The sequence below is a fragment of the Varroa destructor genome, unplaced genomic scaffold (assembly GCF_002443255.2).
Source record: "Varroa destructor unplaced genomic scaffold, Vdes_3.0 BEIS01000005.1, whole genome shotgun sequence".
Lineage (NCBI taxonomy): Eukaryota > Metazoa > Arthropoda > Arachnida > Mesostigmata > Varroidae > Varroa > Varroa destructor.
This window is the reverse complement of record NW_019211458.1, coordinates 18101713-18127828: the sequence shown is the minus strand read 5'-3', so window position 1 is coordinate 18127828 and position 26116 is coordinate 18101713. Positions and strand designations below refer to the sequence as shown.

The 26116-nt window shown below is 40.5% G+C and overlaps 1 protein-coding gene across 4 annotated transcripts in view; it reads right to left on the bottom strand.

The window, feature by feature from the left end:
* trio (trio Rho guanine nucleotide exchange factor) overlaps positions 1 to 26116 on the bottom strand; it is a 121431-nt gene that overhangs the window by 74172 nt on the left and 21143 nt on the right. For all 4 annotated transcript variants that reach the window (XM_022807906.2, XM_022807911.2, XM_022807907.2 and 1 more), the window contains exons 3-17: positions 21868 to 21982; positions 21429 to 21624; positions 13664 to 13865; positions 12954 to 13177; positions 12003 to 12179; positions 11364 to 11554; positions 10917 to 11125; positions 10351 to 10664; positions 7041 to 7371; positions 6522 to 6696; positions 5701 to 5857; positions 4019 to 5072; positions 3130 to 3304; positions 852 to 1182; positions 126 to 397 (exon numbers count right to left, since the gene is read on the bottom strand). In XM_022807906.2, coding sequence (XP_022663641.1) covers positions 126 to 397; positions 852 to 1182; positions 3130 to 3304; positions 4019 to 5072; positions 5701 to 5857; positions 6522 to 6696; positions 7041 to 7371; positions 10351 to 10664; positions 10917 to 11125; positions 11364 to 11554; positions 12003 to 12179; positions 12954 to 13177; positions 13664 to 13865; positions 21429 to 21624; positions 21868 to 21982 — 4123 coding nt within the window. The remainder of the gene's footprint in view (positions 1 to 125; positions 398 to 851; positions 1183 to 3129; positions 3305 to 4018; positions 5073 to 5700; positions 5858 to 6521; positions 6697 to 7040; positions 7372 to 10350; positions 10665 to 10916; positions 11126 to 11363; positions 11555 to 12002; positions 12180 to 12953; positions 13178 to 13663; positions 13866 to 21428; positions 21625 to 21867; positions 21983 to 26116) is intronic.

Sequence of the window (26116 nt, the reverse complement as noted above, 5' to 3'; positions counted from 1 at the left end):
TTCCACGAACTTGTACACAAAAACCCTGTGAGGTTAGCCATATTATTGATTTAGATCCGCGCTCGTCTGCTTCGGCAAGTGTAAAAAATGGTAATTCCTAGAAAGTGAACTTGTTCTAAACGTACCTTTGTTGAACATCTTCAAAGAACCCTCCAGCACACTGAATGAGAATCTGATTAGAGTCCGGCTTATTTTTACAGTATTTAACGTACATATCAAATTTGACAGCCCACGTCACGAAACAGTGTCCTACGTCCTCAGGTATGGTCTCATACTTTTCTAATTCTTTTAGGAATGTAGATTGGTGAAACTCCGAAATTTCTTCAATGTTACCAAACAGGATTGCCTCCTTTCCGCGTAACGCTTCTGGCTTCGAAATATTGGGGTCTCGAACCTCCTAAAAAGTTTAGACAGCGCAACCACAGTGAAAAGTTTGAATTGCCCCTCCTTCCAAGTTTGAATCAGCTTCTAATAGGCTTGCGTATATTGAGTTAGGCTTTGGTCAATTTCAACTAGATAAAAACCAACATTTCGATTAAACTTACCAAAAATAAGACTTTGTATCGTTTGAAGAGCTAACAGTTAGCTGTATGGTAATAACTTACCAAAAAATGCACACCGTTTGAAAAGACTTCGAATCTATGCAACGACATTACTTCCATCTATCTTTTTTTCGAAATTACTCATGTGTCTTTTGCCAACTTAGACAGAACGCAACTTGCAACTAGAAAGCATAATTTACTCCTCGCTGTCATGTCACCTTTTATTATACTAACGATTTTAGAGTTACGTATTCTTTTAAGGTATGCCATAATTGTCAGTTTATAAGAGATTCCTATATCAAAATCGACCTTAAGATAGGTATTGATGCACGTTTCGAGATCAGCGACATAGGCCCGTTCTGTCTGAAGCAATTCGGCCATGATGAATTCTTTTCGTCGGGCGCTCTTGCGCTTCTCTTCTGTGAGTTCCTTGGCGACGACGGGTCCTGAACTGCCGGAATGCGTATGACCGTCTCCGTGCACGTCAGCGTCCGCCTCTTGTGCAAGTCGCGCTTCAAGGTTCGGATCCGAATGACGGGAGTCAAGCGATAGAACGTTGGTACTCCCGCCGGACCCGCCACTGCCTTCGCTTCCGGCATCGCCGTGTGCTGCCTTACCCAGTTTGTTCTCCAGGTTTTCTCTGGAAATATGCGGGACAACAGAGGCCAATGTATCGTTTTACGCGCAAATACCTATTTGTGTCTATCTTTTTACTAGAGAGAATCTTGTATTGAAGAAACGTGACCCAACAACTACAGTGCTCCGTGACCATGCATTAAAACTGCAGTCACAGTATTTTGCAGACGAGTTTAATTGTGTTTTAGATCTTGTTAACAACGATATCGCACGGATTTGAAGCAAATAATAACGTTTATAATATAAAAAAATACACCATATATGAAGTGCTTATATTGAGTAAATAAAATATATATTGCAAAATTGTGCCGACAATGAAACCTTTGTTTGACTTTGAACGAGATGTAATGGAACTAAGGGACGCCATCAAAATACGTCGTGTTAAACTTGGAGTTTCTTTAATAAACTGACACACTGTTATGCACCAGCGTACAACAATGCTCGAATATTAGCGTATTTGATATATCGATCAATCTCTGTGACCCATAACAATGATTTTTCAAATAACTTCGTACCTCCATATACATGATCTCATAACCCCATATAGGGTGGCGCGGTGGACGAAACGTAATACCCGTTAGACAAAAAGCACAAGGAGGAGGTGGCTGCTATGCTAGACTCCGCTGCGGAGTTCTACAGGGATTTTTGTAATCGTTGTTCACGGCTATTGTGGCACAACAGCTAACAACACACGGACAGAGGTGAAGCACAAATTCGAAAAAAGCTAATTCGTCAACACGAGAAGTCCTGAGTCCTGACAGGTTCGTGCAGTCAACATCGTTGCCGTGAAAAAATGGTAGTCTGCAACAATTATTATGCCGAACACGACGACAACAACAACAAAGTCGAACCTCGACGCCGGCTTCCTGTGATGGGGCATCCACAGAACTCCTATATTCACTAACACGTACACATCAAATAAATCTATCGATATCTCATCTCTAAACCAAAGATATATTTTCTCTCATGTATATGTACTAACACGAGAGTCTTCTGCTGACTCAGTCAAAATTTCTCGAATAAAATGCACCTTTCCCTAAACTATGGCACCTTAACAGCGTCTCTTTGCTCTTAGCTAACGAAGTTAAAGACTCGAGCACATATGATTATTTATTTCATAGAAGCGTTACGAGTAAAATGATAGGATCACAATCATTCATGTTCTGATCTGTTCTGCTTAAGCAATTTTATCTTATATTTAATTTATTTAATCAGTACGTCTTATTTGTGTTAAATATCGTCTCGTCTCATATCCTACGTCTTTGTCGTGCTTCTTATAGGCTACTGAAGTTTTCGCATCAATATGTAGCCACATACGGGCATACAAGGCCAATACATAAAGGCTCCTGAGAGAGGCTCTGGTACTATTGGTCCTCCAATTAACAATCATTCATACAAATGAGCTCTCGTTATTGAATGAAGTTCGTCCAAATGTAGTAGATACACCAGTAATCCGCAAACTCTATCTCAGAGTATCTCAAAGACATAAACCTTGGAAACGAAAAGTAAACATTTCAAGTGATGGATGCTTTTCCCCAAGTAACCCGTAAATAATTATTAAGCAATCTGTGGTTTTTCTTATTGCATTTTGCGATCGCAGGGGGGGGGGGGGGTAGCTGTGCTTACGACAACTGCATTCGGAACGGGTGATATTCGAGACGGAAATTAGCCAGTCTGAACTTCTTATCTTGGACTGTGTGGTATCTCTAAATCTAATGAATATAACACATTACTGAGATGCAAATCTGTTCATTTTTTTAGTGCGGGGCATATTTATCCTAAGCAAAGTGCTTCACTTAAACGTGGATAAAAAACAATAAATAATGCTCATTAAGGAGCCGTCTCGAACACTGTAATACAACTCCATTACACTCCGAAACATAATGGACGTTTTAATAGTGCTTATTGTGAAAATTAAAGAAAATGTTCCAAACGAAGTTATGCCACTTACTTATAATTTGCCATTCTTGTTGAGAAGTCTTTATAGCGATGGTCGACTGCATTTACCCAATCCTTGATGGAGCTCGCGTGGGGATGCCCCCGCTCAACAAGGTTGTCGGCCAATTGTAAAAGTATACGGACTTTTTCTCGCGTCTCCCGGGCGTTGCCCGTAAATTCATTATGTTCTGCAACGTCATTTTTAACAATAGTTAAGACACATGTCACTTCAAAGCAAAAATTGTCCCAAAAATAAGTATGTTTCTATAAAATAAAAAATGTTTGAGAAGGAAAATTTTATCAGATGCATTTAGCTCTGTTTTGTCACACGTCGTCCCTAAACAGATAATAGATCTCAGGATCTATACCTAGGAATTTGTATCACTTTTGTTACTCGTTTATTCTAGGTAGTTATTGTATTGTTAGCAAAAAATAGTTATTTACATCATACAATTAATGAAGTATCAGTAAATTAGATTGCAATCGACGATTGGTCGGGTACACGGCTTACAATAGTGTTACAATGCTGGCACGAAACTCAAATGGTGTTATCGGATCATATGAACGCCTGATTGATTATCCAATTACGTACGGCGAAGTGGCCCGAAAAGACTTCTCTATCTTTCGATTCTGTAAATGAGCTTCACTTGCAATATTTTTCCAAAAATTAATGTATATATCTAAGTTACTATAATTTTACGTAAACGTAATGTTGTTAAAACGCTGCTTGACTTACTGTGGGCGTTTTTAGTAGGCACAGAGGTTTGGTCTTAGGTCTTTTCTTCAAATCACCTCGGGAAGTGCTAGGTGATTCGAGTGCTGACCTATTACTACGCTCACTAGGCTTAACCTGACGACACCTTATTGTTTCTAAAATCACTGATTAACTATAACATACTAACCCTCTAAAAGCTTTTCGATGTCGGTAGCGCCTTTCCGAGAATTCAAGTACTGCTCACCGGTTTCCTCAATCCAGCCAATAGCCTGAATAGCGCTCCGTTCAAATAGACAGAACTGCTGGCACTGCTCGATACGCCGTTTCCGAGACGTCCAATATTCGAGCACTTTGTTCTCCTGCTTAAGCAACTGATCCATCAGCGCTTTAACTTTGGCTTCTGGCGTCCGCGAGTTGCCCGTCTGACCATAGTACTGCTGACAGCGAGCCGCGTATTTTAGGAACGTCTCAGCGTTACGGCGCGCCATAGTGCACGCCTTGAGGAAGGCCTCTTTTTTCTCCTGGTGTTTGCCTAGCAGCTGGCTGAGGAATGTCACTTGGTCCTGCGAGGTGTCCCCCGCGCTCAAGCAGAAGTCTTCATCCCGCTTGTACTCCCTCTCCAGGCTATCCAACACTGAATAAACGTGCTCGGCCGTCTTGAAGAAGCGGTGCGATGCATTGACCATGCGGTGGCGATCCTCGGCATGGCCCATCATTGAGTGCCACCGAGCGTCAACCTTCTCGGCGATGGCCTGGATCTTATCGGCCTGCGGGTCTGGTAGAGGCGTCGCTGCTCCGGTCACAGCTGATATCCCACCCGCCCCAGGCGAAACAACGTTGTGTTGTGAATTATGCTTCAACAGCTGCTCGGCCCGCTGTCCAATGTGGATGGCACTGGCGTGGGTGTTCTCTATTGCCTGCGTGAACTGCTCATGTTGACTTGCCAGCTGTTCCGCCTCCTTAAGGCACGTCGGCACTTGGAACGTTGCCATCAACATCGACTCACCCTGGTGGATCCAGGTGAGCACCTGATGCGCCTCGCGCTCCAGTGTAGCGACCTGTACTGCCATTTCGAGGCGAGCCTTCCTACTCTCGGCTACTCCCTCTAGTCCAGCGCGACGTTCATGTAAGAAACCCAGGAGATTTTGTAGCCGCTGCCTAGCATCCGACTGCTGATCAGCCGCAACTACGACGCCGGATGACTCCAATAGAGCCGACAGCTCTTGGCCACGCTGGATCACCTGCATTAGATTGAGGAAAAAAGAATAACACTATACTGAGGACAAAAACAACGTAAACTCAGATGAGCATGCATGACAAAGTTACGCCCGTTGGTTAAGTACTGAAACGTCGTGAGCCATTGGTTAAAAAGATTCTGAGTAAAAAACTTTTTGTGAACTTAAAAATTAATCTGGAATATTGAGAGCTATTTACGGATGTCGATTTGTCTGAAGGTGCAGGAGCTTCACGTTTGGTGGATCCAGAAATACTTTGTCTCTACTTCGGTTAAACGAGTAAGATAAAAATTGTCTTTTAAAGTTCCACAGACGTTCGTACTCCAGATTTTTACGACACGGAAATAAGCTATCATTGAAATGGCAGCACATTACAAATAACAGTAACACATGGAAACGAAAGTACACTCCGTAACGTTTTATATTGAACGATCTAATATATATGTTTACTGAAACGGATGCACAAAGTGTATAGTTAATTATGTTCCTGGTCTTGGTTGGCTTTAGATATATGACAGCCACCAATCGATTGTTTAGTCGCTATGCGCCACTGGCCGACCCTTGTGTAAATAGAATTGTGAAATCAAGTTTGGCATGGCAATTGATAGGACAAAGGGTTATAGATAGTCCTTACCTGATAGGTGGTCTGCGTAATATGCTGCACGCTATCAGCGTGCAGCTGCGAGAGCTGTTCAGCCCGCTCTAAGACGCTACTTGTCTCGGCGTGCTTGAGATCCTCAGACCACACTTCCATTTGAGATGTTAGGTGAGACGCGTCCCGTTCGAATAACCTAAGAAGGTCAAAATAGGTGTCACGAGATAATAGTAAAATGCTTTTCAGTGAATATATTATTACTAATTTTCCAGCCGAGCCTATATATATATATATATATATATATATATATATATATATATGAAGGGGATGAACTAAACGCGCGATGATGTGGCACCGTGTCTCGGCACCCCCGACACCATATCGCTATAATCGGTGGGCCGTCTACCCATTATCCTTCGTGCCCTACACATCGGCCAATTGGGCAGGTCGCTAATAACGAATAATCGCTACTAAATGGATATGTGTTTCGGCTAGCTTTTGCGTACTATAGATAAATTAAATATCTTATTACCTCTGTTTTTTAATAATGACAAATGCGCTTATGATACTACAAGATTTTATTATTCTAAATTATGTTAATAATTAATTAACTAATTAATTGTTGTATCAGTAACTGAATTATTTTCGTTAAAAATAACTGCTAGAAATAAACTGATTTTTACTTAAATTTAAAAGAGCAATTACATAAAAAGGAAGAACAAAATAACACATTTTTAATCGAAAAGGTGATTTTTTTAGTAGTATAATAATGTGACTCTCTGTAACTATACCGAAATAAGCAAAACTAGAGCTCAGATACGTGTATGTTTTCGACTTCGTTAAGGATGCCACTCTATTACCTTAACTGCAGACAGACGTCGAGTTTAAGTTTGCGGGCGGCCCAGAGTTCCTCCATTTCCGCGCGAGTCCTTTGAAGTCGCTCGAGGGTTTCTAAAACAGGCGGTAACGATGATTTGTCGTTTTCGACTGTCATACCCAATCCGCGTAATTCTTCTACCAGAGCTTCGCCCTCCTCTGCAGAGCGGCCGGTCAATCGAATCCACGTCCCCAGAAAAAAATGAAGCAATCGAGTGAGAAGTCAAAATAGATAATTAACAAAAAAAAAAAACCAAAATAGAAGGCTACAGAGCTCTGCGGACATTCTAACTGTACGTTCTAATAAAACTATACCATATTTTTGTGAGCATTTAGATGTCATACTCCTACGTTTTTGCGAAACCTGTGACCTAACTTTCAATATCAAGAACGATTAGCCCACCTGTATATTTATGTGTTCATTATGTATCATATTCCACCTATTATTTACGAAGTTCAACGTTTAAAAATGATAATTTCCCCGCATAGTGCCCTCTACGAACCGATAGTTGAGTGCACAGCTTCAAGGGTCGTGTCCCGATGTTGGGTGAACTGCGCGAGTAAGGCCTCGGCTGCCTCCACCGTATCGGCGACTCGATCGCTCTCCAGATCTGGTCGAAGTTCCTCGAACCAAACCTGTAGTTCTTTGTCATGCGTATAGAAGACGACGGCCAGCTGCAACAGCTGGCGTCGTTGCTCCACGCGTCGAGCGAAAGACTCGATTTGCTGTTGAAGTTCGCGAGCTTCGGCGAAGATCTCAGCCGCGTTGCACTCGCCCGTCTGCGCCAGCTCTTCAGCTGCGGACAGCAGCTTTTCAGCATTCGTATACGTGTTCTACAGGTTGAATGAACGAAAATACGAGAAAAAAAGAAACGATCAAAACTGATTTGACCATTTGTGGAAGATCATTGCTACTTAAACGGAAAAAAACATGATAGTAAACATACGAAGCAGTTCCTCTTAGTCGATGAAGAACAGAGCCATAACAAATAATAAAAACAAATTAGGTTTTATGTTAGATTTAACTTTAAACACAGCGTTCTCAAAACATGTATCCTTTCTGTGTGTCAGACATATCTTATTCAAGAAGATGAGAAATATTTGTTTTAATTTTTAAACAGCACTAAAAAAGTGGGGGACGATCGAACTTAGCATTATTAGACCTGCACCACCAGGCTATAGAACAACTAAGGTTATAAAAACAGTAGGTTACTGTTTTGTATGTCTAGTGGTGCATCTGATACGATAATGATATCGATTGCAGAAATGCTTACTATGGAGATAAATAAGTAAATAAGGTTTGACAAAAAAATACATATACTTACTAAGACTTTAAAAATAGGCATTCCCAACTCAAAACAACCCCTGGTGTAGTTTAGGAGGTTTCTTATTCTAGTCAGCGTGGTTTCGCTCTGCACCTCGACAAGCACTCTCTAAAGAAATAAGTTTCTTGTCCCAACTTGGTGTTAATTTCAAAACTTAATATTAATTTGATCGGTTGTGAACCAATGGTAGCAGCTTCTTTCTGCTTTTCATGTTTCGGAGCAACGTCGCATTGGGTGTCTGCAATCACCAAGATGGCTACTAATATCATCAATAAGATATATCATCCTCTGTATGTGTAAAGGCTGTGTTGCACAATTAACGCTTTCAACGTGTGTTTAATGACAAACTATGTTCAAGTTACTTTATGGAAGAAGTTATTAGGGTTTAGTTAATTACGAAATAGCTTGCGGCTGTTCGGCGTTCTCTTTCGTAAACGAAGTACTTTAAATACTTTTGGAAACGAAAAATTTAAATAAAATATGATCAACAGTATATAGGCGCGGACTGAAGCTACAGAGGGGCGCTCCGGTCTAACTCTCGAAAGTTGACTCTAATTTGGCACCTTGCGCAGTTACCGTTGAGAATTTCTGAGTATTATTTTTTTGGCTTGATGTGACCATGTTATGAAACACATGCCGTGCGTTAATGGATTATGCTCACTTAGGTAACTGGAGTGATGATTCTAATGGGTGACCGTTCCTGGGCTTACGGTTAGAGTAACTGCACTAATATTTTCTCAAGCCTTCTGTGCATACAATATCTGTTACTTTACAGAGCAAGGCAAAGTGCACCAGGTCATTCCAGTCTATCTACATGACTGAAACTCTATAACCGTCTGCCTGTCTGTACAATGGTTGCAATTGGGTAGGTTATGGGTGCCTAGAGTTTTATCCTGAGACGGTCTGACCGGAATAATACTTTTTTCTCTAAAAAGTCGAGTTTCTTTTTCGTAGATTATAATGTTAACTTAGCAAGATGGTCGACTTGCGCGAAAATTGTCGAGAATTTGTCAATGGTTTGTTTTGAAAAGTTGTTTGCATGACTCTTGCTTTCGAATGGTACAATTTATCAAAATGGGTAGACAGGATAAGGGCAAGAGGTTATAAAGATTACAACAGTCTTCCGATTGCAGAACAAAACTGACTGTAGAGCGACACTGGGTCTAAAATCAGACTTTTTCAGCCGCATGCACAGCCGGAGGTTAAATAAAATTTATGTGGCATTGACTCGAAAGAATAGCTAGGATATTCTTGTGAGATCATCCACCAGAATAGCAGATCACTGTTGGCGTATAATAATAGAATAATTGCGCAAAACAAACGCGATCACTGGCCCTCAGTGAGAAATTGCTCAGGTCAAAAAAACATGGAAACTACAAGCGGATTAGAGAAGCAATATAACAGGTCTCCTAGAGAACCGCAACCGGACGTTTGTAAGACGTGTAGGTCTGGAAAAAAGTAACAGCTTATGTTACGAATTGAATGCAACACAGATGTTTGAAGAGACTGATGAAATAAAGTCGTTGCCACCTGGACTATTAGGACGTTTTAATGGCGGAGCTGAATGACCGGGAGCAAAGTAACTGCAAGAGGATAGATGTCGCTGATCGAATTACTATGGTCGGATAGCTGCAAAAAGATCACGCATGTTGTAGAACTTGAACGGTCTAATTGTGAACGTATTGGCCACCAATTGATAGCGCGAACCAAGCGTTTCCATTTAGGATGTTGCCTGCGCGACAAATCTCCTTTTATCGTTCAGATTTCTTTGCACATGTATATGGATGACTTGTAAAAGTTGAAGTGACCTACATTTTGATAAGATTTTTGGGAAGAAATTTTCACAAAATACCTACATGAAAGTCAACGAAGGGAGACACTTGTTGCCAACGATCGGTGAGCTGAGTAAAAATGCTGTACATGTTCCCATAGCGCATGTTTCGGCGCAAAAAAATACCATCGGGTTGTATTGGTTTATCTGTGTAACAGTGGGATGAAAATAAATTCTAACATGGTTTTTAGCAAAACAGCAATAAATTCTAATTGGAAAGCCATGGCTAAATGTAACGTAAACAAGATACGCTTATAAACAGTTTGATGAAACAGCTCTCGAAGGGTAGCGATAACTGTTTGTGTATACATTAAGTTAGATGTAACGGCAAAAAGTAAATAATTTACGCTCAACACGAATCTGTCTAGTATAGTATATAGATATAAATAGTATGCCTTCATTCTGTTATCCGTTGCGTACGCAGCGATCCCGTCCATTTGCTAAACTGAGAAATGTATATTGTAACAACGTTTACACACAGTTCGAATTACTAATACTACTTTGTACAGAAGCAATGATAATATTCACGAATTATTCTCGCTACTTATAGTCAACATAGCGATTGTGCGCACCCTACCGTCAAACAAACTAGTTAAATCCCCTGATAATGTATATATATATATATATATTTTAGGATAATGAGTTTCGTGTAGGTACCTGCGCCACATCCTCAAAGTGTTCATGGGCCTTCTGAAGAGCTCGGGCTTTCGCGAGGTTCTTTCCGGTGCCTGGGTTCTTCCTGAGAAACACCTCGCCGTGTTTTTCAAGCCAGTCCAGGACCTGCCGGACGTCCTCTTGAAACAAGCGCAGCGCGAGCCGCTGATGGAGCTTGAGCTTTTTCTGGTGCCAAGCGCTCTCCAGTGTGCGATGCTGCGCCAGAATTTCGTGAATCACGCTAAGAACGTGCTTCGCACCTTCTGTGTAGTCCGCTTTCCCTTTGCCCTGACCACTGCTACCATCTTTGCCATTCTCTAAACAAACGCATACGCGCCCAGAGCGAAAATATATGAAACAAAAAATAGTTAATGACTTCACTAGAGTGGAACAGGTATGCAGTATTTGTGATTCTGTAATTTTGAAGCCAGGGATATGAACATCTGCTGGTCAGCTGTGATTACGGGATATAACCAACGATACTGAGTAATGTAGTCTTCACCTTGCCGCAATTAGAAATACATATCTGTACACTTATACAGTTACTCCCGTGTACCTGTTTAACTTACCCGAGCGATCCGGTGGATGGCAGACTTGTACGAGGTGGTTGAGCTGATAGAGGAGCTTCTTCGACGCTGAATGCACCTCGGTATAGCTCTGACACATCGAGTCAAACACATCCTGATGTTCCTGTATCTGTCGCTCTAACTCAGTCACTTCCCGAGAAATCTGTTGGACCTCATTCGCAGCTTGCCATATGGGCACGTTGGTCAAGTACCTGGTGATGGCCGAAAAAAAGTTCAGAAACGCGAGTACACATACTACTAATATCTAAGAAAATAGTCACCATATTATGTAATCTAGTGGGGGGGGGGGGGGCTGTATTTCAATCCAGTGCGATCTCGGTGTTAGAATTTGTCTGTCTTCACTATTTGCTATTTTTATTCGATATTCATTATTATGATGATTACTATTACTAGTGCTTTATGGTATGCTAAATGGGGGCACGAACTTACGCCTGAGCTTTCTGGTGAAAAACAACTGAAAGCGCCAATACCGCTGTACGTTCCTCAAGCCAAGAAGCAAATTCCTTCCAGGCTCGATCGAGCATTGAAGCTATTTGTTGGACCGCGCCAGCTGCGTAATGGCCGCTCTCAATCAGGCGATTACCCAACGTAACTACGCGTTGAATGTTTACGTAGACATCCTGTGTTACGACAAAAGTCATGTATGATAAAGCGAGATCAGAAACGAGTAAATTATTAGTACAGTTAATTAATGCAATCACTTAATTGCCAAATCAATAATTTCGATTATATATATATAACCTATAAAAAGTGTTTACTAAGACTGTTTGTTTTGTCACATCAAGGAAAAAGACTAGGCAAAGGAAGCGTCACGATGAAAAATAATTTGCCCCAGTGTGTCTAGCAACGATCTCTAAAATGGACCAAGTTAACGCCGTTCAAGGCAGTAACAGTCAATTTGTTAGCGAATTATTTCCCCATGATTATACACATGTTGCATTTTGTATAAGCTTTCGTTAATTACAGCGAAAAGCTACGGGGCGTTCACTGATCAGACCGATCCTGTTCTGTGTCAGGACGTTTGCGCACGTGCAGCGTATACTGACACGTATTTATTCGAGCACGTACCATTGACGACACAGTAAAATGTTGATGCTCTTCCTGTAATGCTTTCGCGTCCTGAATAGAGTGACCAATATCCATGTAGCCGACGAGAAAGAGATCTCGGTTGTGACCTATCCAGTCTAGCATTTTTTGTGCGTCGCTTTGGTATACTGAGAGCTGGAGACATTGTTCAAGCTGAACCTAAGAGTAAAGGGTTGAGCATCACAACGTTAATGCATGGATTATATTTCAAGAATGAATTTGGCACACTATTTATATAAACGAGCCTAATACAGAGTTTATTTTAGATTACTATCATGTTATTGAAAATTCTGCTTGTAATCCAGACAAATCGGGCTGGGTCAGACACTTTAGCGTTTCCCCTACGACGGATGTTGGGAAAGCGTAGCGAAATGCTTCGTGAATTAACTCATCCTCGTCACCCGTCGAATACTGCTCACTGCGTTAATACACTATTATCTATAGACATAAAATATCAAAATGTACGCCAGCAATACGAATTAATCTGGAAAAAATTCTCATAAGTCGGTGTCCACGAAAGAGCATCGTCGTCAAATAATTAGACAAAAACATCTAAGACCAAGGTCCAAGCTCGCGTCTCCGATGCCCTTCCGGCGCTAATCGGTCAGACTCATCCGCTTTTGCCCAGACAAAAATACCACTATACATACTATCAATAAACTAATTATTACAGGCAGATTAATTGCAGTCGATTGGGACCATAACTTCAAATGAACAATTTTTTTTTTTCTGAAGAATATATTGAGCTGCTTGTATGTTATGCTTAAGTATATTACAGAACATTCTTCGACCGGAGTAATTTAGCATCAAAGAGAAATTCTATAACAGAGGAAACGCGATAGGTCAATCTTGTGTTCTATCGCTGGGCACACCCGTTTTAAAAGACAATATTGCAACGTACTCGTGTCTCTAATACTGTAATTAAAGTTTCACCTTTCTAACGTGCCACATCTGGAGCACGTGTTGTCGTGTGACACGCACGGTATCAAGCATTCTAGATATCTGGGGGCCCATTTGAGCAAGGTCGGGATTCGCGTCCCCTAAGGAGCAAATCACCTGTTGGCCTTCGTGGCCAACTTCATCAACTGGCACTTGGAGAATCTTTTTTTTCGCCGCAACGTGTTCCTCCATCAGCTGTTTAGCGCGTTCAGCATCATCTGAAATAGGATTATGAAAGCGACATAGAGACCTATTATTTCTTCTTTACTTGACTTAGCCGGCTATTATGAAATACATGGCTAAAAAAAACAACATAAAACCTAAATGTTTGTTTTCTGCCACATATTCAATGTTGGGGTTTAAACTCTAATCACTAGACTTCGGTTAACTTTGTGTGTTTTGTAATGAAATAGGTTTCGGTAGTTTGACCTAAGTAGGCTCTATTTTTCAGTGTCATCTGGGTATCTACCGCTGCAACAGCACTCGGTGTCACGCATGTTTAGTGCTTTTAGGTTTCCTAACGCTCTCCGTATCTAAAAATCTTTCTGAAGATTATCTATCTGGAAGCTTGGAACTTCAAAGTTCAGGTATTGAATTTGGTTAACACGTGTCTGTAACACGGATCACACGCCAGCTCGCTTGCCGTTGTGTCTAAAAGCATGCGCATAAAGTTTTATTTCACATCGAGATCCTTCTATGAGTACCTGTATAATTTTTTTTGACTAGTTCTTGCTTCCAACCATCCAAACGTGTTAGGATATCCTGCATTTTCCAGAGGAATCCCTCAAGTGCCATACGTAATTCGCACCATTGCGTATGGTCGTAAGAGAGTGTACCACCGAGATCCGAAGTTAGCTGTGAGTGATCGATTATTCGCGGTAGAAATTCCGCTGAAATCATAGTCGTCTAAAAAAGAAATAATAGGTTTTGCATTTAAAAATTATAGTCGTAAATTTCCTATATAATCATGTCATTAACAGATATCTGTCATAATCACCGAGAGACTCGCCAGTGAATAATTAGCTTTGTATTAATGGCTGACAGCAGCATGACGAAAACATACAAATGACAAAACGTTTATTTTCTGTACAACTTAACTTACTGAACTTTTTTTCAGCACTGATCCTCAATTTTACAGAACCACTTAGATTCTAAGTAGACAAAAACAACGTTGTCGTGGTCAGCTGTTAGAAATAATTTCATGGGCTCGGTAAGCCTCATTTTCTCGACGAGTAGAGAAAAATATTATTCTTCATTGAGCGCCGTACTGCCTACCGAAAATCCGTGATAAATATGCTATTTCTCTGATAAAAGGTCAAAGCACAGTTATTGTTGGCTGACTCTTGGCGCGCTAGCCGGAACAGAAAAAAGGCACCGTTCCTTCTGTGTGAATATGAAAGTAGGCGAAACTGAATGCAGAATCAAAACCGCTTAGTTTACCCATACCACGGTACCGACCGAACGACTATAATATCTTTCTGTTTTGTTAAGTAGCGACATTTACATGCGGGGGAAACAATTGTTAGCAGCGACGCACTTGCAGTGCGCGGCTGGCTTCGACATATGTAAACAGTCACAGCGCTCAGTCAAATACATGAATCCAGAATACCTCACGTACCAACATATCCGCTGATACGATATGTATATCATTAACAAACAAAATAATCGTAATAATGTAAAAAGAACAGATGTTCAGCGTATGAATGCACAAATATTATCGTCTAATCACATCTATATATATATATATATACAAGCGTTAATGGACCAGCAAAAAAAAAAATTATGAAACTTGTCGCTAGAGGGATCTGCACAGACGTGTCATTAGGAGAAAGACGAGAACTTACTCGAACTGAGGTAATATTTATACTTACTATACGGGAAAACTAGTTCGTTTACTCAATAGCCATCACAGTTCCATGATTTTATTCAGTTCTCTAAGCACTTCTCGATACACTTTCATGCATCATTCGCGTTGCAAACAAAGTTATGGATGTGCAAAAGGGTCTTGAAAGCCGATCACTTGCTTCAATGCAGACAAAATAAAAGTTAACCCAGATACACCACATGTATGTATAGATATATGAAAACCAAAGTACACGATCGGCACTGTACAGGCTTCTTTCACTTGAACTTTTACCCCAAACGCGATCAATCGCAAGCGATACACGGTTAACATAAGATCGCTGAAAAAAGATATCTGCAAATAGAAACAGACAACGAAGTACCTTCTTGGGATCGCATCCTCATATGGTGGGCTAACGAACCGCAAATCTGCAATTGAATTTTTATCAAATACCCCAAAACGGTATGAATATATCTCATGATGTAATCAAAGGTAGACCAAGCTCAGTTTCTTAGTTCTATGGATACGATGCAACAAACGCTGACTAAATCACAGGGAAGCTTCATTGTATGTTCCCCAACAAACGTAGAAATCATAAAGCGGTTGAAGAAGGAGAGGAAATATAGACTGACATTTAATCGGATGGCTAGGCGTAACGGGGTAACTCTTCATACTTGCGTAGTGTGATAGACGAGTAATATCATACAACTGAGCAAGAAGAAATATCGCACCTTCTATAAATTTTATTCGTATATGCCTTTAGAGACGACTGACGACATATTCTTAGAATATATTATGAGAGGCTGAAGTAGCCTTTATGCGACTGAAATCGAGTTGAAGTCGATCGATAATTCCGTAAACCCGTCGACATAGCTAGATCAATTACCGGCGGATACAGTCAACGAGACAATCGGTGAGCGGAATAGATTTCTTTTGAGGCACCTGCTGGCGCCTCCCTTTTTTCGCAATACGTTCTCGCCTTTCGGTTGTTGTATCTTGCTGGTGCAGATACTTGTCAACCGATAAATTAGTATGTCCCGATCGGTCTAAGCTAGCACAGTCCCTTGAAGCATTCTAAATCGACGGAAGTGCTCCTATTTTGATACGTGACAAGCTCCGCTTGCCTCACTCGGAAGGCAAAATTAAATACGGAAGTGTCGACGAGCAAATAGCAATGAAGGGGACAGCCAAGGTTACTGAGGTATGGATCGGTGATGGACCCCTGCATCGATTCTAGACTCATTTACTTGCTCCCTGATAGCTCAGTAGGTAATGTATTCGGACGCTAATCATAAATACGCGTTGTAGTCTGGTTTCGTGCTGGAAAAGCTGTTAGCTATTCCATTAGCTAGTCGTCTGGTGGAATTCCTAACAGCGATATCGGACGTAACACTAAAAGATTGAGAACCTCACTTACTTTCTGCGTAATGGTTGAAGCACGCGCTAATAAAGGAAGCTCGACGCGTGCCTGAATCACTTTGCAAGAAAGTCGCAATGAGGTACACAAAATGCAGGAAAGGATATTTTATTAAAAATCTGCCGATCACCAATTGCTCGAAATAACACAAGACAGCGACAACATTAAAACTTTGTTCGCATTCTGTTTAGTGACATACTATTACTATATATAAAGAAGTTTTTTTTACCAGACAGTATTATTTCTACAAGCTTAAAAAAGTAGTGCAGCTCAGCAGGTTCAATAATAGGCACGGGCCTAATGTCGTCCCTACGATTATGACTATTGCCTACCAACTCATGGCAGTGTTACTGTGAATGTCGTTTGTTACCGCTATTTTGTAGACGTTGTTGTGAAAAAGCTTCCATAAACTTTTATAGTGAACGCAAAGCAGTATCTGGGCTATTTAATTAGAAATTGTATACCTTTACGCGCTGTTAGTTAGAAAATTTACGCACATATTTCTGTAGTACGGTGTTTTCGGCTATAAACTTGCATAAAACAACAGATGTTTCTTTGTGAGGCGTTGTAAGTTTAAACTGCATATGGATTATTTTTGCGCGGACTGTATGCACTTTCAAAGTGCGCTGCCAACAGAAACTATTCCACAGATACGCTAACATGTCTAAATCGATTAAATCAGACTCCCTTAAGATCTGTAAGCAGACAGTGCGGTCTTCGAGCCGCATTCTCGGGTCGAGAATTTATGAAATAAGTAGTCGTATAATGACTGATTTCTTATCGTGCAAAATGAAAATACGTACATGTAAAGTGTTTCGGTATAGATAAGATGCCTGGAAGGTTATAAAAATCTTTACATATCAAGCGAAGTTTTCTATAGTTTTCTGTTAAATCGCGTTAAGATCCCCCCCTATATTTCAAACGGAAGAAAACTAAAATCTGGAAGAGATTTTCTTTCGGGACCTCAGACTTTTTCTTGAAAGCTTAGCAGACGTTTTAGACTCTAGCGAACCTTTGGCTTCTTTCGGCTGGCTTTTTAGGATATTTTTTCAATATATAAGTATACCAGACTGTCCGAGTAAGTATTTGTTAAAGGTAAAAAAAAGACGAATGTCGCATGATAAATTGCCTTCGAAATTTTACTATAGTTGGGTCACTTCTTAATATCTTTAATAATCCAGCGAATAATAAACTCATAAAAAAGCTTGTTTGTTTAGGATTTGTATTCCCAATAAAGTATTCGTTTTAGTAAAAACATAATAAACCTAGCTTGATTATTTTACCGAGCTTACATCAACATAACATTACTGGCGTGAATGGCGTTTTTTTTTCAGTGACCTTTACATCAGCTCTTCGTTGACCTAAAGGTGGGAACCAACCCAATTTAGTATTATTCTAATTTTGATTTCATAACAAGACAAACGTAGATGAACAACAAAAGGTAATTAAGTAGTATCAGCGATATATGCTCGAATGCCATAATTAAAGAGGCTTACACGAGCTTCGAGCCGAACACCGCACGCTCAAATCCTTACCTCGAGCTTCCATACCGTAGCCGATATAAAACTCTATAGATGGCACTTGCTTAGGTAAAAGCAACGGTTAAGTTCTAGTCTTTTTTTAAAAGGTCAGCCTATTTTCTAAAAGTCAGCAAGTAATCAAAATGAAATTAAAAATTTCATAGTCATCAGAAAAGCTAGCATTTTTTAATACAGCGAGTGTGGAATGCGTTACACCATATGCGCATGAGATGATGTTTCGTAAAAGCGTTCGCTCACACTGCAATGTTGATGGAGAGAACAAAGGCCCGCAAGATAACTTACCACTTGCGGTATTATACTTCATGTGTTTCCACGGGTGGCGCTACCTAAGCCTCCGTTGGGAAAAAACTTCACCACACTTAAGTTAGGAGAGAATCTATGCCATGTTCATAAGTCCTTTGAGAGACACAATCGTTTGCTTTTTGTTCAAAATACGTGAAGTACACGGTGCGAAAGATAAATGTCTTGTTATATGAGAGCGTATGTTAAGCCGCCGTTAAGGTTTGACTCTTCCAAAATATCACATGCGAGACTGGCTACCATACGATGACATCTATACACTGTGTGACGAAGACTAAATTCTCAGTATTTCGAGTGTCACTATATAGCAATCGTACGTCATTCCCTATGGCCCTTATATGGCCATCTCCTCAGCTGGTCTTAAATGTTATTACAGTTACTGCTGCGAGACGAATGCCATATTCCGGCCTCTTCTACTTTGGGTAAGAGAAAACTTCAACATTAAGCCTCGAAATGAAATAAAAAAAAAACAAAAAAACTAGTTTATCCTGCTAATGGCTTAAAGCATAGGACTGTTTTTCACGTAAAACTTTATAACATCTGCAATCCCCACACAAAGTGTCGGTACAATTAAGCTGAGAGTGAGTCGGATTCTGAGAACACTGGGAATGCGATCGTGCTTTGTACCATTTTTGTACTTTTAGCCTTCAACCCAGAGCAACGTAGGCTGGAACAAAAGCAGGGTGAAGCCACCAGATGAAAGTAAAGCCTGTGGTATCAAGCTATTCAATATTTCTAATTCGTACAATTGACGACCGAGTTGTTAACTTCGCCTATTTACCCATAGATAGTTCTGAAGGGCTTACAAAGAAACTAATTTCCATAAGTGACTCGAAGCGAAGCACAAAACATTAAATTTCTGTTACACCATGAAGATAACTCAATTAGAGAAACACTCTAAAGAAACCGGGTGGCCAGATTCCTTGAAATATATACTGTAAAATAAAAGATCAATTTTAGCTTTAGCCTCAACGGTGGTATAAACCAAAAAGAAACTTATGGTACTATCGTCGCTTTTTCACGGGTTATCTAGCTTCAAACAATAACTACAACTGTCTCAATTCCCTATAGTAAACCGGTGTATATAGTTCAACCAAATACCCTAATAAATAGCCACTAGCTAGCCTCAATTAGTGTTTCAGTAGCGTGAGTTAGTAGCAGTGTCGCTATAGAACTGAGCAAAACCGTATCTCCAAGTCGACCCTTCAGCTGAGCGCGTTTGTCGCCTTTGGTCTGGTTTCTTCCTTGAGTGCCTTAGCCTGTAGACCAATCGCGATGAAATACAACCATCCGTTATTTATTGGATAAGTTATGCAAACAGATTAAATTGGCCTGGAAACATATTCGACTTTATCTATTCCTTGTTGCTGTATTAGCAACGGAGGGACTTTCGCCATTTATATAGCCAAGTGGAGATCTCCTCTAACCTGGCAGGAGTACGGTGTTCACATAACCTCGTCGCAAAAGGGGAACGCTTTGTATTGTACGTACATATATTTTTTAAGAGTCACTTTCATACTCGCGTTATGTACTCGACATTGGCAATTAAGCACAGTCTTTGATTTCATAGGCACCTTCAAAGCGCCCAGTTATTTCAGGATACTTTTGGTCATAGGGACACGGAAAGTTGCGATATAGTCCCTGCAAGCAATTTCGTTGCACAATATAGGATGAAGCTTCGTGTAGCGACATTTTACGTAATTGAACTTGAAACACCTGGCAAAAGCTGTTTTCATTGTCTACTAACTTTTCAGTGAATAAATTGAATAGGTTCCCTGTGGCACTAACATAGTCTTATCTACAAACTCCTAGTTATTGACGGGAAACCGGATTTCTTTTTCAAGTTTATTATATTCTAACTTTTTGCTATATTTGATGTACATTGAATCATCCCCGATCCGAACTGTGAGGTATTACAGTCTTAGGATCATCTATGAGGAGGCCCACCGTATAACTGGGTCCACCTTAGTCACCCCGCAAATGCCCGCCAAAGACGTTTCTATCGCGGATTGCCAGCTTCGAAGTACTCACTGTTGATCGTTAGTTGTTGGTTAGGTACTTACACCGCTTTGCTGGGTTTTTCTTTGGCACGTTGTGTGGTAACACTGTACCGCAATGCCTTCGTACCAACGCTGAAATTTGTACTACCGATAGCCGTTTATTCATAGCTCATGCGCTCATAGGTTTATTTCAAACCACGGCGCTCCTCACGGCGTCGCAACAATATGCTATTATAGCCAATAGTGTTATGACTGGCTCATTTCATCGTGATGACTCAATTAACTGGGCTATGAACGACCCTTACTGCCAAATATTTTTGGTACAGATGCACGATGATAGCACGGTTATGAGCGAAGTTCAACACGTTTAAATCTGTTACTCAGTAACGTAAACACTGATTTCGCGGAGTGTCTTTATTAGACGTGGCCTCCATGGAGATAGTACCACGTTTATGGTGATATCAACCTTGAAACACTTACATGAATACTTTGACATAAAGATAGATTAAGTTGGAATTATTTAGCACCAGTCTCGTGACCTGTTTCGCGTTATAAGCCTTAAATGAAATATTTGAGGGCAATGGATAAGAGGATAATGCATTAAATGTATTTTGAGATCTAGCTCTACAGTTGTTAGTCATGTAGACGACACGTCTTGTGATTTTTTCACATGTAATTTTTAAAGCAAAAGTAAAAAACTCATGCTTTCCTAAATGGCAATTGACCTAAGTGTCGGAACAGCCCATTAAAAACGATATGTATGTACTGCACACGCCCTCAAAAGTAAAACTTTATGATTGTTTTTAATTCCTTTTTTATGTAAGTCTCTGGTTACTTCGTTAGGCGCGAATTCTATTCTCCAAAAAATGAATGTTTCACACTTTTTTTTTTCAAAATCAAGGCCAACAAACTAACAAACATCTGTGCTTAATAAAGAAGCATTCAACTGGAGAATCGCTAAATAGTAAAAGTCTGTAACGACTGAGATCCGCTTGAGATGAACAGATTATCTTCTTCTAATATCGTCTCTTGCGGTTTATAGTCCCGTTCACAGTTCGCGTTCTATCAAATAGCATAATGAATAGATTGCGTATGTGAATGTATGTATCTACTAGCCCCCCCTACAGAAATTATTGCCTTCTATCAAGAATGGCCTATATCGGTAAGCATAATTCGATGTTAACTCACGGGCTGACAATTAACGCGCCGTGTGGTTTTAGGAAACGCATAGATGGCCATATGCAAAGATAATACACGTTCGCCCTATGAAAAAGCCATGAAAATACCACCGCCTGAAACAACGAACGGTCGGCATAAGAAAGTAACGAGGTGGGTGGGTCCTTGTTTGGCAGAACAAATAGGCCTTACCTCAAAGGTATACTTAGAGCTGCCCAGAGATGCTTTTTGCTTCTGCCAGAAGTTGTCTGGTTTAAGAATGTAGACGTTGTGCACTTTCGCGGGAAATGCCTCCTGTAAAACTTTCAAAACAGGTTTGACGCCAGCCCACGTCTGCTGGCCACGCATATCCACGATGATGGTAAAACCGCATGCCCGCGACTCTTCACTGGAAGTGACAAATGAGTCTTCATCATCATGCGAACATGGGAGAAAAAATACCTATTGATCGAAACCACTTTAAGCAACTAACCAAGACGAATGCTGGGTAAAAAGTTAGAAACTTACATAATTGCTTTCCAACTATGGAAACGAACGAGTAATAAACGTCTAACAAGCATCTAGAACAACACTGTGTGTCAATTAATAATATTTGACAAAAAAACAGAGGACTCGACAGTGTGGAAGGTACCTGGGTATCCCCGAGAAGTAGACGAGCACCTTCGTTATGTCCTCGGGGTTAAAACGCTCGAGTTTAGAGCCCGATGGAAAGGTCACTATGGGACCTCCATGCCGATCTCGACCACCTGCAATTAATGTCAACAGACGAAGACAATTGTTACCGATTCATTGTACTCGTTGGATTTTGAAGTAGCACTAAATAAAACTAAGCGATTCGAAAATAGTAGCGAGGTTTCGCAGGAGCATATATGAATCAAGGGATTCATATATGCTCCTGCGACCAAGGATCAAGTACATTCCAGCAACGGTTATTTGTGGTATAATTCGGTATAGTTGAATATCGTTTTTATATCGAGTCTTACTCTACATTTTGCATAGTCTATCTACTTTGCGCACTATCAACCAGCTTTGACAAATATAGTTATATAAATGATATGCGAATAAGCGGCACACACACAAAGACAACTAGAGTGAATACAAAACCAAAACCGAGGCAAATCACGTAGGTACAAAACGGTTATTAAGACAAATCAATATGACAATCAAGTTTTTAATGGGGGAGCCACAGGTAGCTGGTATAATGTGTGGACGACCAAAAATGGAAAACGAGCACCCTTTGGCAGAGCCGCCAAAGCGAACCAATTCAGCATTGTTGTTCAATCTGTAGCCAAATAGAGCATTATCCCCCATATTGAATGTGGCAGATGCTTATTCGTGCCTGCTAGTTTAGCGGAATCCGAACAATATAGCAGTGCCACAGTCAACATCAATCTACCCTGGCGTGCTGCATAAAATGTTATCGTTATTCTTCAATGAGTCGGAAAGCTTAAACCATTTATCATTTAGCTTAAGATTTTCCATGCGTTTGTGATAAGTAGAGAAGATAAGCTACAAAAGCTAGCTTCAAGTGTCACTAACAAAGCTGGGAACTGATCGACCACAGCTAACTCTGCTTTTCGACATTTGTGCATGAATATACGAATTCACGCATCATAAACTGTGGCTAGATCAAGAAACCCGGACTACCATCGTGTAGATGTCAGCTTTCATTTTTTATTGCAAAGAATACATGATTCTTTAGCTTAAAAATACTAACAGCACCGAAAGTCGTTCAGACAATAATACTGTTAGGACCTGTCTGCTACCTGTAACGAGGTTTTATTTAACAAGAAATGAGGAACAGCCACCAACGCGAGACTGGCGTATAATAACAACAATATATAGCTTCAAGCACTTTTTACTATGAGACAGTAGCGACTTTGTTAGCAGCTTCATCAACCGCTAATCGGTTTGGTAATGAGCAAAATGAGACATATAAAGAGCACAATGAATCTCACATTCTCTGGTATAAACATGGTTGATATGTATGTACATAACATGTGATGCACCGTTATATGGCCATTTCGCTCATTTCCCCTTCAAAGCAGTTCTATCTCAATTGATTCGCTATTACGCAAACCGACATTTAAGTGTTATGACCAATACATATAATTCATGGTCCTTTTATTCTGATAGCGCATTTCCGTATCTGTTCCGCTATTTTTTCGTATAGAAGGAAGACCCTTTCGTCATGCATTTCTTGCGTGTTATGACGGCGTCCCTATGTTCCTATTAAGTAAGCTTGCTAAATTGTAACGAATATACATATATGGCCGTTTTATACTCATAACGTCACAAGTATGCATCGTACTGGCGGTATCAAATACGCGATGTTCCGCTCTTAACAGGCATTATTAAGCGCTCAAAGTATGTCAAAATATATGACATAGCGAACCTAAGCCTAGGTCTAGCGCCTGAAGTCTGGAGTGATTTAACAAACCTTCAATGATCGTACAAGCGCCTGATAATAGAAACTAGTTACTAGTAATGGGTAAGTGCAAAAATCTGTGCAAAGACAGACATCATGTGGTGGTATACGTGGTGAACGCAAGCGAAACGGCAGATAAGTTGCACAGGTATCGTCACCTAGTGCACCGTTGAGAAAACGGGTGGTGCTCTTTGGTGGCCGTTGCCACTCTTAGGAAGCTATACCAGTGAAACTGAGGCAAGCCACATAAACAGTCGTGCAAAGGGAACAGTTGAAACAAGTTGAGAAACACGGGGCAAAATGACAGGCATAGGGGCTGGAGGCAGCGAAGCCCTTAATAGCGTGCGGTAGTTTTCAGGGTGGTAGCGCCTGTACAACAAGGCAAGTAATGGAAGCTGATAATAATGAATCATCAACTGTTCTGCGCACACACTCACACGATAGATAAATTCGCGCTGTGGGACAAAAAAGTGAACGCGAGAAGTATAATAAGGTAACGGGAGTTCATTTCCGCGAACGACCTTGCTCCATTAGCAATGAGCGGGTGCCCAAAGGTGAGTTTTTGGGTGGTGGTCACACGGGCAATGCCAGTACAGCTATATTGGTTCGCTTGCGTGCTCACGTGCACAAAAGAAGACGCTACAATATCATAGCAGCAGCCGCAATCTTCGTAATCAACCAGTTACAATGATCTCCGACATTATCAGGGCTAAGATGGAGGATACACTGTATGGAGTAGAAAGCAACAAATGAAGGAAGAAGAGCATTAACCGAGAGGACAAGGAAAAATGACGACGACGACAAAAACAACAATAACTGCAACGTAGGAATGAAACAGAAGATTGCTCAGAACTACGGTATTGCCTATTAAGAAATACACACTTTACTCGACTCGCACATGTTGCGCACCCATGTATACAGATAGCACTACCTGGCGGAAATCGTATTGACAAGCGTGAAACTACTCTGTCTATTCCCTTTGGGTAAAGACAAATCTGCAGTCAGAGTGCATGAATATATACACGATGGAGTCAGTATAGTACAGGCAAACAAGCCGTCAACAGTCTAGTCTATATTATTACTAGCGGGATGGCGACTGTTGCCGTCACTACTGAAGCTTACACAATCGTCATATAATGGACGATACAGCATTAACTCAACGAACCGCCCCTTTGCTTTTCCGGTCACTTTTCCCAACGAAAAGTCGGTCAGAATGTGCCATATAGACTTCGCAAGTCGCAGAACTCAAAAAACGCTTCATACGCTGGACAAACCAGGACGAATAAAGACCATGCTGTGAAACATGGCTGTGTGTAGAACATTGCACGTGAATTCAGACAGACCTGAAGATACAAACAATTGCTAGTTTTAACCTAACCTGTTTACTATGCGCCCTTATTACTTCCTATGTAAAGGTAATTGCATATAAATGTATATTAAATAAAGGCATATTGCGGTAGTGTTCTTTAATAATAGTGATAAGAATAATATAACTCTGGTTTAAACTGACCCGCATGTTTGACAGCCTCGGCGGGCTAGTTGAACCGACTGGATTCGCATGTACGCCGTACGTAAAATTTGAATAAGAATCCAAGAAAAAATTCAAGATGAAAATCCGAGGAGTGATCTAGAAAACTGTTTAGAGTAGGGCTTTGACCTCGGCAAGGTGCGTGGGATTTTCTACGGTAAGGAGCTACACATGCTATAATGAGAATACCCACAGAGTCGAGCTGCCATTTGTTAACGCAATTTTATGTATTTTTATTGTATGTAACAGCGCAACTATGTTAAAGTTCTGACGCAGGTCGTTACGAGTGTTCGTGTTACTGCTTCCAGTCGCACGAGCACATATATGAATAACAATTAGAATAGAAATGATCCATTTGTAGGTACGCGGTGGACACTGGTATGCTCACAAGGCAGACACGTCGACTAATATATCAATGTGAAGCTGCATATGGTAATCTTTTTCTAGTAGTAATACCCGTGGATGATAATATGCCTACCATCTATCCATATGTATTATTGACGACCTTCTCAATGTGACAATTTGTTCTCTGATATCCTGTAAATAATTAACCATCAGACGGACGCAACATACTGCAAACCAGAATCTCTGATTTATATGGTAAATTAAAATAGAGTAAAAGCTTTTACTCTATTATGATATGTGATAAGGTAATGCCATTAGTTGAAACAGTGCACCAACTTTTGAAGTACGTACTAAGTGTCATAAATCGTAATCCACGCTATTGATCAACATGAAAGTATTTTCCGATTTTTCTTTTGCTAACAAATTCATATGTATGTATGTATATATATATATATATATATAAATTACTGCCACTGATACCGTGTGTCGTCAAAGTGCCTTTCTTTGCTTATACAGACATACACTAAAGATGAGGCCGGCGTCAATCGACCGTCTGTGTGCATTCGGTATGCTTGCTTT